Below are 12932 nucleotides of genomic sequence, written 5' to 3'. Positions count from 1 at the left end.
TTGTCTCTGTAAAGTCCAGATTCTTAAATATTTATTTCTGGTGTCTCCTTGTTCAAGCTTTTGTAACTTGTAAAAACATTAATGAAACTCAGCAAAAAAAAAGATAACAATAAAAACCCCCGTTTGATGCATTTCTACTCACCTTCCCACCAAACTGACTTCCTGTTTCTGTTCGAAACACATCATCTTGCAACATAGCTTTCAGTTCTCTCTTCCAGGGCATTAACACTTAAGAGGACGGCCAGTAAGAGCTTTGCCACCAGAGAGCTGCCGGGTGCTTTCTATGCCTGCTTTTGAACTAACAGGAACCTCCATCCTGCTCACATGTATGCACTTTGACTTAAGTGTTACTGCTGGGTGTGAGACTGAGATATGGTGAGGGCGGTGCTGGCTCCTCACAAGCGCTGCGGTTCAAGCTTTGAGAATTTCCCCAGAATGTGTTTCTCCATTTGACTAAAACCAAACTGACGAGCTCAGCAGCAACTGTTCAACAACGCACTTCAATCCACTACATTTAAAACCGACACTGATTGGACAACCACAAAAAAAGATGGCAGCTTTTCCCTTTCAGCTTAGTTTGGTTTTGATCAAATACATACCAGAGCCCGACCATAATATTGATGTTCATATTTGTCATTTATTATTTAGAGCAGCTGATGTATCAGGTGGAGGAGAGAAATGTGTCATTTGTTTACCTCTGAAAATATTGAATTACCACCAAATAATTTGCCAAACATTGGGCATTTTTTCCTCACTATTTTGTTTATTACTTAATCACATGCATGTTAAAACGTGAAAAAATGCCTTTAATGTTTAATAAATGTTTTTCTTTGTGTTGAAATGAACTAACTAGATGACTGCTGTGCGTTCATGTGCCCAGAACGTCATCATCCGTGAGATAGATCCATTTTTTTTGGGTATCAATCATCTTGATTTTGCTCTTATTGATACTCGAAACCAACAACGTTGTTGTCCATCCGCCCCCATAAAGATCTTAGAGAGTGCCGTCGATCTTCTCATGTAATTCTCAGCGAATTAGAGAAAGCGAAGCACGTGTGTCCTCCCCTCTCTGGGTTTTAAGGGTGCTGCTGGAAATATTCAAGTGGCCATTATTAACGCAAGGTTAAGAACACGTGGAAACATTTCCCCAGACGATATGTTGAAGTGTATCCTCTATCCCGGTGGAGGGCCGTTCGTGGCCTTGAGGTCAGAGACCTGAGGACCTGATGCTTAAATCCGTGGACCAGCCAGGAAAATGTACCAGAAGAAAACTACTCACTTCTTGTGAAGCCCATGCTGACTTCTGCTGTTGGCCACCGACACACTGATTTTCCACTCCGATGTGAATCAGCATGAGTGCTCCACTGATAAAAGGTCACAAATAGATCAACGTGCTGATGTCTTGTGATGGTGTGACAATGATGCAAGATCAGATCTTAGCCTCCTCTGGTGCGGAAGAAACCGTATACAGGATTATCGTGTCCAAGGCGGTTCCTTTAGTTCCTTTCCGGTCCGAGCTGAGCCACTTATCCAAATGTTCCTGATGTGGCGGTCAGGATCCTGGAACTACTTTTTTCCCCATCAAGCAAAGTCAGTATCCTTGACATGAGTCTCGGTCATGTGAGGAACTCCTGACCCGACATTGGCCTCGTTTCCTCCTCCTCTGGGACTTGTGAGAGCTGTAGGGAGATGATCGTCTGTGCTGTCAGTGTTCGCTCCCTGATGGGAAAAAAGAGAGTAAAAAAAAGAACCTGAATTAGCCCTATAATGAGCTCATGTGCCCCCTTTCTGTGGTGTTGTGGGGAAATGTACAACACTTACAAGGGAAATATTTTTACTATGAAATCATCCTCGTATCATGCAAGAAATGCCCAATTTAATTTGTCATAGTAGCAGTAGTCATAGTGATATCGAACCATATACAAATCACTTACTTTCACAACTTTCTTTCAATCAAGTGACCTTATCATTAATCACCTTTCTTCAAAGAGATTTTACTTCTTTTTTTGCTGTTGAATTCACACTTTCTTAAGTGTCTGGACTTGGATTTGATAATGTATTTGAATGTTTAGTGTTGACAAGTGTTTTAGTTCAGATAAACAATGATAGGCCTACAGCAGAGACAAATCACACCTCTAAAGCAGTAGATATTTTAGGAGATAACCTGTGTGTATACTTTGTTTGGTAACACTCTTACGTCTATTAAATATGAGACTACAGTTACAGGTGCCCCTGAGCATATTTGCCCAAAAACTGTCTATAAATGACTGTGTGTAAATGTGTGTTATAACCGACATTCAGGTCAAACATTAAAATGTAATTAATAAAGTGGGCACAGGAGGAGAGTGATACATTGCTCTGATAGCTACACCCCTGCTATCATCTAGTTTTTTGTGGGTTATTGCTAATTATGCATGAGCAGAAAAAAAAACTATTCGTTTTGGAATTTAGGTATTTCCCCTATACTGTGTTCAGTCATTTCATATCACTTCATGTGACAGTTTTAACTTCAGGAGTGGAAATTTAAGTTAATAGATTTTTTTCTTCCACTGGTATGTTTTCCCCTATATGCAAACTTCCTCATGAATCTGTAAAGGAGCACGTGCTCAGACATTCATCCCACTTTGATACCATTTTCTGACACGTTGTTATTAATGGTTAATAAATAATTAACTGGTGTTTTATTCATCATTGTAAAACAGAATGCTCAATTGATATATTAGTGACTCACCAGCAAGTGCGGTTTTGCACAGCCTGGCAACCCAAAAGTTGTTCCCATTCAACGGTGCCAAAGGAGAAAATGGTACCCTGGTTTTAAGTAAAGGCTCATTCGAATGGAGGCTGGGACGTACCGTGTTATGTGTTCGGTGTGTGGCCAACTGGCGCGCACAGTCCAGCCGAGGAAACTCTTCAAGTATCGGGAACAGCAGGGGAACCTGTGACTCAACTGCTCCAGAAGTTCCTCTTTACGCAAACCGTAAACAACCGGCGCAACGCACTGCGCAAAGCTGAAGAAAGCAAAGATAACCACGGCCGACAGCTCTTTGGTCTCCGGCTGGATGAGCCTCCGGTTGATCAACACCGTCAGCACGGAGTTCACAAAGTTGGGGAGGATGTAAACCGCCAGCTGGCTCCCGTGCAGCGCGATTGTCCTGCACCCGGCCCGGTTTCGCCGGTTCACCACCCCCAACCGCCGCCCCTCCACCAGTATCCGCACGTAGCTGTACATGATGAGCAGCGTGCACAGACCTATGAACAGCACCTTCTGCAGCCATCCTTTCCTCAGCTGATCCAGGCCGCACACCCCGTTATAAGCCCGGGAGTCCGGCTGCAGGAGCAGACTGAGGGGGATCACCAAAGCCACGAGCCAGGTGAGCGCGCCCAGCAGCCAGTGCCAGCGGCCCGAGGCGCAGGCGGAGGTGTAGCGCATCGGGTGGCACACCGCGCAGTAGCGGTCCAAAGCCATCGCCGTGAGCGTCAGCAGGATGTTGGAGGCGCTGCTGATCAAAACGGTGATCATGGCGAAGCACGCGGAGCGGACCGGCCGCGCCTCCAGGTGGATCTGGTAGTAGAAGACGCTGCTCATCCCCAGGTGAACCAGGGCGGACACCAGCAGGTGGAACACCAGCACGAAGCGGGCGTGACTCCGGAGCCGCTCCACGCGCACTATGGTCCAGTTGATGACGAGGTTGAAGAAGAGCAGCACCGAGAAGGACACGGTGGACACGTAAAAGCGCACGCAGGTATAGTCGTCCACCTGTGTTGACCCAGTGGTGTTGTTTGCTGACATTATTCCTCAACTGGGATCGGTTGGATCTATAGGATGCTGATGATGATGATGATGATGATGAAGATGATAGTTGCCAGTGGAGTTGATGGGATAAAGAGATTGTCCGCCGCATGATCCTCTCTCAATGCTGTCTCACTGAAGACTGACTCAATAGGATCAACCTCTCTCTCTCTCTCTCTCTCTCTCTCTCTCTCTCTCTGTCACTCTCTCTCTCTGTCTGTCACTCTCTCTCTCTCTTAATTTGTACACTTCACTTCACCTTCTACCCACAGAGCAGTGACAGGATAACAGACAGCTGTTATGTGTTGTACTATGCTGCCACCTTCTGGTGTGAGCAGGAACAGCTGGCCAATCAGAGGCCTACTGGGTTGCATGCAGAATTTATTGAGAATCAAGACAACATGCTCAGGTTATATCAAATTGCTATGATTAATTATGGTGTCAGGACTCCTTCTCACAATACGAATTGTAAAGCTGTCACTTGTCCTGCATCAAAGCCGGCAGCAGAGGGAGACATCAGTGTGTGTGTGCACACCGACACCTTAATCAGGAAAACTAATCAAAACCACCTGTGTGGGATTTTCTTTGGGTGTACACAGTGTGTTGAGTATGGTGAGGGGGGGCAGTGTTGGGGGGCTCCTCCTGAAGTCCACTCTCATCTCCACAGTTTTGAGCCTGTTCAGCTCCAGGTTGTTCTGATCAAACCAGAGGACCAGCTGTTCAACCTCCCGCCTGTACGCAGACTCATAACCGTCCCTGATGAGGCCGATGACCGTTGTGTCGTCTGCGAACTTCAGGAGTTTAACAGACGGGTCCTCTGAGGTGCAGTCGTTGGTGTAGAGGGAGAAGAGCAGTGGGGAGAGCACACATCCCTGGGGGGCGCCAGTGCTGATAGTCCGGGTGCTGGATGTGATGTTTCCCAGCCTCGACTTCCTGTCAGTCAGGAAGTTTGTGATCCACTGACAGGTGGAGGCCGGCACAGTGAGCTGGGAGAGTTTGGGTTGGAGTATTGCAGGGATGATGGTGTTGAACGCAGAGCTGAAGTCCACGAACAGAACCCTTGCATATGACCGTGGGGAGTCGAGGTGTTGCAGCATGTAGTGCAGTCCCATACTGACTGCATCATCCACCGACCTGTTTGCACGGTAGGCAAACTGCAGGGGGTCCAGCAGGGGCCCTGTGAGTCCTTCAGGTGGGTCAACACCAGTCTCTCAAAGGATTTCATGACCACAGACATCAGGGCGACGGGCCTGTAGTCATTTAATCCTGTGATGGAGGATTTCTTGGGAACCGGGATGATCGTGGAGCGTTTGAAGCAGGAGGGGACTTCACACAGCTCCAGTGATCGGTTGAAGATCTGCGTGAAGATGGGGGCCAGCTGGTCAGCACAGACTTTCAGGCACGAGGGTGACACACCGCCTGGGCCCGGTGCCTTCCTGATCTTCTGTCTGTGGACGAGCCGACTCACATCCTCTTCGCAGATCCTCAGTGCCGGTGGGGGGTCGGTTGGGAGAGGTGAGGAGGAGGCAGGGGGTGTAGGTGGTTGTTTGATGATGATGGGGCAGGTGGGGGGTGTGAGAGTAGGCTTATCAAACCTGCAATAGAAAACATTCAGGTCGTCAGTCTCCTGTAGTTGGTTAGTACTTCCAGGCCTCTCCAAACTGACGAGGGGTCGTTGGCTGAAAACTTGTTCTCCAGCTTTTCAGTGTAGCTCCTCTTTGTTACCTTGATCTCCCTCGTCAATGTGTTTCTGGCCTGGTATACAGGATCCTGTCCCCACTTCTGTAGGCCTCCTCCTTGGCCCGACGAAGCTGCCTGAGTTTTTCAGTAAACCAGGGTTTATTGTTGTTGAATGTGCAGAAGGTTTTTTTCGGCACACGCATGTCCTTACAAAAACTGATGTATGATGTATGGTATGTATTGGTTTTGTCTCTCTACAATGAATCCACAGACCTGCAGGTGGCGTCAACAGGCTGTCCTCACCTGCCCTCAACTTCATATTTGTTTATGTCACTTGTCATTTTATTTAAAAAGGGTATGCAAAAACACAAAATGGAAATATTATAGCCAGACGAGGGATTTTCAGATGCAGGATGTGTTTCCTCTTGTAATATTAATATTAATATAACACACACACACACACACACACACACACACACACACCACTGCCTCTCATGTATCTTATTCTTTGATCCAGCATGACAATATTAATCCTGCTCATAGTATAGCAGCCATTCAGGAATAGTAATCCTAAATCAAAGTTCAAAGTTCAAAGTTTGCTTTATTGTCAATTGTCAAAAAAAGTGCCCATATAATTTTACACAGGGAGTAGTTTTGTAATAACCTAAATTGCATCTATTAAATTTAATTGTTTTATTATCTTTCATCATGTCTAAGCACAATTAAATCTTATATGTCTCAATCTTGCACTAAATGGACTTTCTACACTAGCAATGGCCGGTTAAAAACACTTAACTGTGAGTGGTCTGCTTCGTTTTTGTTCCTCGTGCAAATTGTTAGTTTGCATCTTCACGCATTTGCATCCGCTTGAACGTGTCAGATGCAAACTCCAGCTTGTTGGTTCAACAGAGACTTGTTATCAGTCTCTCTTTTTCTTTTTTTTTACCTTACGCCATTATTTACGATGCACGTGTGGGTGGGGTTAGAGGAGGACGGGTTTACCGAGAAATAGAAACTCACTCACATACTTGCAGCTCGGTGCTGAATGGACGGAACCTTCTCTTGATTCTTTACACAGCTCACGGAAACCAGATAAAAGGTAAGAAAAAGTATTTTATTTTAGCGTAAATAGAACAAGAATTAGTCTTTGACTGATGCTGAGGCTGCAGGGAGCTTATAACAATGTAATATGAGGTGTAATACACTTGCTAGTTGCAGGGACAACAACTGATAAAGCGCTTTTAATTAACGTTAAAAAGATCGAGATGCTTTGAGTTCCTCATACCTCTTGTTCTAGCTCACAGCTTGACCACATTAACCATAACTTTTCATTCCTTAAAAAAAAAAAGAAAAAAAAAAGTGTACATAAAGTGTAAAATCGCAATTACTATCAGTCGTATTTGAATAAAAACATTTATATAAAACACAATTTTATTTGACTGCTATATTTGCTACATTGCCGTTTCAGTAGAGCAAGGGGTAGCTTCACATCATTTCCTGCGTCACACTTTTTAATGATTCACTCTTATTTAATGATTCAATTTATTACAACAAGGAATGCAACGGTAAAGCTAGTCAGCTAAGTGGCAAATTAATGTTAGCTTAGCTTGATCCTAATTAATTTAACCAAATATGCATTAACAGTTTTTTTTGTAAGGAATTAAAAACTGAGCACGGGTCCATTCGGTTAGGAAAATTGCCAAATAATATGGTAATAACGTCAAAAATGAAAACTTAAAATTGACCCTAAATAGTCAGCACATGTCAGCAGCTAGCTTGAATTTCTGAATTTAGCTCCAATGTTAGCTAGCTAGCTTGAATCTTTCTGAAACTGCCCACGATGAATTTGTGATTTATATGTGACGGAATGAAAGAAAGAGATACTTCGTGCTCGCTGGAGCTGCTGTTAGGTTTCAGAAAATAAATTATATTCAAAATTTAGCGTTTGAAGGTTTTATTTGAAACTTGGAAGTGCCACACCTGACCTCAGCAAAAATATTACGGCTAAGCTAATTAGGTTAATGCTACACAACTGTTTTTTATATAGTTGTGAGTGAACTATCATAGAATTCAAGCATACATTCAAGTTTACTATAAAGTATTTAAATTGTGCAAACATAAAGCATATGCACAAACAGGTGGCCATCTTAACTGCATTGATTGTGTGGTATTAGATATCATTTATATTTTTTGTTGACTTACTGTACGACATTTTAAGGTACAAGGACACCTGAGCTACATAATATTCGGAAATAATATTGCTAATGGATAAAGTAACCATACAAGAACGCGTGTCCTGCAAGCTAAATATCCCACAACACCTTGAGGCAGAAATACTGTAAACCACAGGATTCTCACTAAAGGAAGTCAGTAGCGAACACCCACAGAACACAAGAGAGACTGGATGTTGATTGGATTCAGTCCCAGGCTTTGTACCATTCAACCATCTGTATTCTAATGACTCCGCTCAACCCCTGACCTCAACTACACATTCGTATGTGTTCCATAGTTCCTCCGTCTGCACAAAGGACATCTTGTTCCTTTGGGACACAGCGTTGGGCGACACTGCTGCAGGCTTCTGCGTGAACTTACATGATATGACCATTCATAGCTTTATGAATGTGCGACTGTGAAGATACATTAACTAATTCTAACCCAAAGGAATATGATTGCAAGATTATAAAGACATGGTCATAGGGGTATGAGTGCAGAGGTGCGGTCACCTTTCCCAGCATGCACCTGTCTTAACGAAGCATAAGAATACCAGCGATTCCAGTGTGTACAGACAAGTGCCCTGTGCCCCCTCCCAGTTTCTCCATTTCTGTTTTGTATCCTCCAGACATGGCCGTCGTCCACCAGCAGCCGTCCCACGTGGTGACAATGATGACGACTTCACAACAACACCCCGGCACATGGAGCACTGGCATGTGCGATTGCTGCAGTGACATGGGCACCTGTAAGTCAGCCCCACAACAATGTTGCTCAATCTTTGACATTTAGCTCAACAGGATGCGGTCATCAGCCTGTGGTTTAAAATGTTCCATCGAAAACAATAGTGGCAGAGCGGCATCTGTTAGCAAGACAATCTCACCACGAGGTCCATTAGCTGTTCTGGAGCTTTTGATTATTTCACACAATTTTCATCAGACAGTGCAGTGAGTTTTCGTGGAGTGTTAGATGTTCAATATTAGCCACAATATTCAGCACATAAAGTCAGAATTCATATATTGTTTTTCCCTTCTCCTCTTCTGCCCTCAAGGTTGCTGCGGTCTTTGGTGCTTCCCCTGCATGCAGTGTCAGACGGCCGGTGATTTCGGCTGGTGCTGCTGCATGCCACTCCTGGACTGCTGCTGTGTGGTGTCCTGCATACTCCGCTCCTCCATCAGAGAGCGCCACAACATCCCTGTAAGGCCAGCTTAGGGAGGGGGGGGGGGGTTACATTCGGGGAGTGGGTGCACGCTTAAAGTGTCGGCTGTGGCTGGAGGAAAAAGGGGCGGGATTTAGCGAAGGGTCAATTGAACTCTAGCCACCACTGATACCCCTAGATGTGAGTGAGAACATTTAAATAATTTAGGTTTTTGTAATTTTGCAAAATCTACCGTTGAAGTGAGTGTGAGTTTCGTCTTTCCTCTACAAATCACTCCATGTAGTAATTGACGAGTTTTATTCTCAGAAACATAAAGGTAAAGCATGGGATCGTTTAATGTCTCGAGTCACAGCGAAACATTTAACTGAAAGTGAGTAAGTTCCTGAGTAGAAACTACCCATGACATCCGGTAAGAAAAGCTGTGGTTGAGGTAGTTATCTGTCAATGTGCAGCTGTCAGATGCCACACTCAATGTTGAGGAAACACAGCAGTTGTTTCCTACCTTTAGGCCCATTAGTGTCATGCCATTGTAGAGACAGGATTCGAGGGACAGTATGGAGGATTTGGTGGCATCTAGATTGCAACCAGCTGAATACCCCGCCGTTCATTTCCCCTTTCGAAGACGGCGGTAATGCGAGATGCCTCGTTTAAAACTGGTTTAATGCCGTCCAATCCGTGCAATAATAACACTTGTGTGTGAAGGGCGTTGCAGGAAGAGCATTTCTCCCTCGGTAAAGCACACAATGAAGTAGTCATGGTTTGATACAAACATCATCAAATATCAATTTACCCTCTAGTTTACAGCCTTTAACAAGCTTTAACAAGGTTTGACTGAAAGGAATTATTTTAGTAGAAATTATTTATTGTATTTTAGGCAGAAAATGTCCAGAAATTGTGTTTTCATTTTTGGTAGTTTTATAAAAATGTGTAAAAAGCAAATTTAGAGTAATTTCGGTCAAAAGCGAGACAATGTTGTAGTTCACTCTGCACAGCTCTTCAACCTCAAGACCAGAGTGAAGCTAAAAGGAGAATAATTCACCAGTTTGACACAAAGATTACTCCAAATTAATGCTAATGTGGCTTCATATCTGTCTGCTGGAACAATTTGTTTCCACCAACTCCAGTGGTAGAAAATATGAATTAATAATACTCAACTCAGCTGCAGCCACTCAGCTGCAGCCAGGCTCATTTAGTCTCAGAAAATAGATGCAATATTATCAGTGTGCTTTTTAAATTCTTTGTAAATAAGTAACATTGTCTTGTGACTATATGTCGTTCATTTCACCAACATTTGGATTTATCCCCTCTCTCCCCCCCTTCTCTCTCCCTCTCTCTCTCTCTCTCTCTCTCTCTCTCTCCCCCCCTCTCTCAGGGCTCATGCTGTGACGACTGCTGTAAGTTTTACTGGTGCTACCCGTGTGTGTGGTGCCAGATGAACCGTGAGCTGAAGATCAGAGGCAACCAGGGGACTCACACCTCAGTGGTCACCACACAGGTCATCAATGGATAGGACACGCCCGTTGAGGCCAGAAGACATGTTTGCCTTGTAGCCTACTAGTTAGTATTCTTAATGTTCTTGTGCCTCCACGAAGCTGTATACTTAAGCACAGCAGCATCACGTGTACACCAACCGTTAGCAGTTAGCGCTGAGCATCATAACCACACGTTTTATAATAATGATGTGCCATTTGTAATAGATTGGTTTTGGAGACTTAACATCTCTGTTCAAAGCCTGAGATTCACTGTGAAGCTTTTAGTGGAATACTATGTTAACACATCACATGTTTCATACTGAATGATAGCTCAGCTTCTTGTCTGACCTTTGAGACCCGTTGACCAATAAAACAATATCTGTTTCAGTTCACAAGCTCCATCTTGCATAACCTCAACATAATCACATTGTTCTGCCAACCAGCTGAAACTCGTTTAGCTGTTTCTCACTTCTGTCTTTTCTCACCTTGTGAAAGTTTATAACGGCGGTTATTGAGCCTCGTGTTGGTTCGACACCTGCTTTAGCACCCAACGACACATAACGAAGAGACTAACCTACACTACATCACTGCTTTTACTTCTGCAACATGTCCGCACGAAATCATGACTAACGGTTCAGTTGGCACGGCATGTTTGAGATTGAAACTAATAGATGGGTTGCTGTGAAATTTCCACCCATTGATTTATGTTCATGGGATCGTCCCTGATTTAGTTTGTATGTTTGAAACACTAAGCAAACACAAATGTGTGCCGTCAATTAGGTTGAATAGTAAGAGGCTGACTCAGCGCTTTGATATGCGAGTTTTGATGATAGGTCATATTTCAACGGGTAGTGTGCAACAAAGAGAGAAATGACAAAGAGGAACCCAAGTTCAAAACTAACAAATAGGGATGTTGTAGACGAACAGGAGTTTCTCAGATAGTAACCATGTTCCCCAATATCACCAACCGTTGTATTCCGATTCATCAATCTCAAAATTAAGAAGTTTATTTTTGTAAAGTAATACATCAAACAAAAAGTTTGTTGTAAAATCAAAACTGAGTCAATACCATTAGCTCTTTAGCTTAGTTCCTCGGTTGTATATTATCATTAAAGGTGCTAAATATGAAATTAAATGTATTTTGTATAGCCCAAAATCACAAATTTGCCTCAGAGGGCTTTACAATCTGTACACATACGACATCCTCTACATCGGTACAGGAAAAACTCCCCCAAAAAAACCTTTAAGGGGGAGAAAAAGAGGAAGAAACCTTAAGGAGAGCGACAGAGGAGGGATCCTCTCCCAGGAAGGAGTGAAACAGAGCATTAACGAGGCAGAAACTACTATTTGCATTGTTATAGTAAAGTGTACCAGCCTCTGTCTATTGAGCACCTTTAAGTCACTTAAGATCAGGATGCTAATAATATTGATCCAAATATAAAGAACCAGGTGCGCTCTTACAGGTTGAATATTAACAACAACTTCCTGCTATCTAATAAAAGGCGAAATCTGGACACGTGGACAATACAATGCAATTATTCCCTTTGTATGCCGCGGCCGAAGTTCAATAGTCTTCAGTCTGTGTGCATTTCCTACTGATTTATGACTATTTTTACGTTTGTAATGGATTTGTTGCACCGAAATTTAGTTCACACATTAATTGTTTGTGACGTTTATTTAATACTCATCCCTGATATAGTTTCCCCGTTTGAAACACTAAGGAGTTGCAGCTGTGACTGAGGGGAGGAAATGAGGGGAAAGGGGAACATTCTTCTTTCTCTCTGTGGACTCTCCCACTCGAAGGGGAGTCGAGTCTGTCTTGGGTCAACTATGTAATCAACAGGACTAAAAACACTTCCTGCTAAAGCCTTTCCTGTTGCCTGTTCATATCAGATTCATGTAATCCTGGTCCAAGACGTCTGTCGGATTCTTCTCTAAAAAAAAGAAACAGGTTAGGATTCTGTTAAAATAACCCAGTCATCAAAAATCTGTTTGGTTTCATGACCTAAAAAAGAGAGTCCTCTTAGATATTCTGCTTTGGCATAAATGACAAAATAAATCCCAAATCCCTTAAGACACAGAAAGGAAACAAAAAGGCAAAAGTTAGTTTTTAATTGAATTGGATTCACATACACAACTTAACTTAACTCCATAAGGTGGACACACACCACACTCCTAATGATCGCTAATGTTGCTCCATGACTCCTGGATGTGAATGAGGAAGACTATTTGCCAACCGGCACATCTTTAAAAGGTTTGTTTCTACTGCCCCCAAGTGGCTAAAATAAACCATTGAAGGTTTATAGCACCATCCATCATCCATGTAAACTAGACAAAGCTCTAAACACAAGACTGCAGCTTGTTCACACAAATAAACACCAGACAGAAATAAAATCGAAGTAACCAATGATGCTTTTTCAGTGAACATATTTTGATTTATAATTGATGTAGACACAAAATGCCATCATCATGCAATCATTCATTTGTAACAGATCTTCAAAAAATGTGAATAGATCTCAACTTTATGTCGTTAAATGTGACGTGTTGGTCATCATGGCTAAACAAGATATTTTGCCCTTAAAGAGTGTGTCAGCACATACAGGACATGTGGCTTCATGACACC

General features: G+C 43.2%; 2 protein-coding genes across 2 annotated transcripts; one reads left to right on the top strand and one right to left on the bottom strand.

Annotated features, from left to right (window-relative positions):
* Positions 1–612: 612 nt before the first annotated feature.
* On the bottom strand, positions 613–3941 carry LOC142971694 (uncharacterized). The gene is made up of 2 exons (XM_076112312.1): positions 2853–3941; positions 613–1719 (listed from the first exon to the last, which is right to left on the bottom strand). Exons 1-2 carry the CDS (start codon positions 3788–3790, stop codon positions 1617–1619), a joined length of 1041 nt encoding a protein of 346 aa, XP_075968427.1. The 5' UTR covers positions 3791–3941; the 3' UTR covers positions 613–1616.
* Positions 3942–6409: 2468 nt separating this feature from the next.
* Positions 6410–10704, top strand: ponzr1 (plac8 onzin related protein 1). The gene is made up of 4 exons (XM_076112334.1): positions 6410–6569; positions 8310–8426; positions 8730–8875; positions 10210–10704. Exons 2-4 carry the CDS (start codon positions 8312–8314, stop codon positions 10345–10347), a joined length of 399 nt encoding a protein of 132 aa, XP_075968449.1. The 5' UTR covers positions 6410–6569; positions 8310–8311; the 3' UTR covers positions 10348–10704.
* Positions 10705–12932: the final 2228 nt, after the last annotated feature.

Source organism: Anarhichas minor, unplaced genomic scaffold, assembly GCF_050575085.1.
Source record: "Anarhichas minor isolate MPS153535 unplaced genomic scaffold, ASM5057508v1 ptg000049l, whole genome shotgun sequence".
Taxonomy (NCBI): Eukaryota; Metazoa; Chordata; class Actinopteri; order Perciformes; family Anarhichadidae; genus Anarhichas; species Anarhichas minor.
This window is presented reverse-complemented; position numbering and strand designations above follow the sequence as displayed.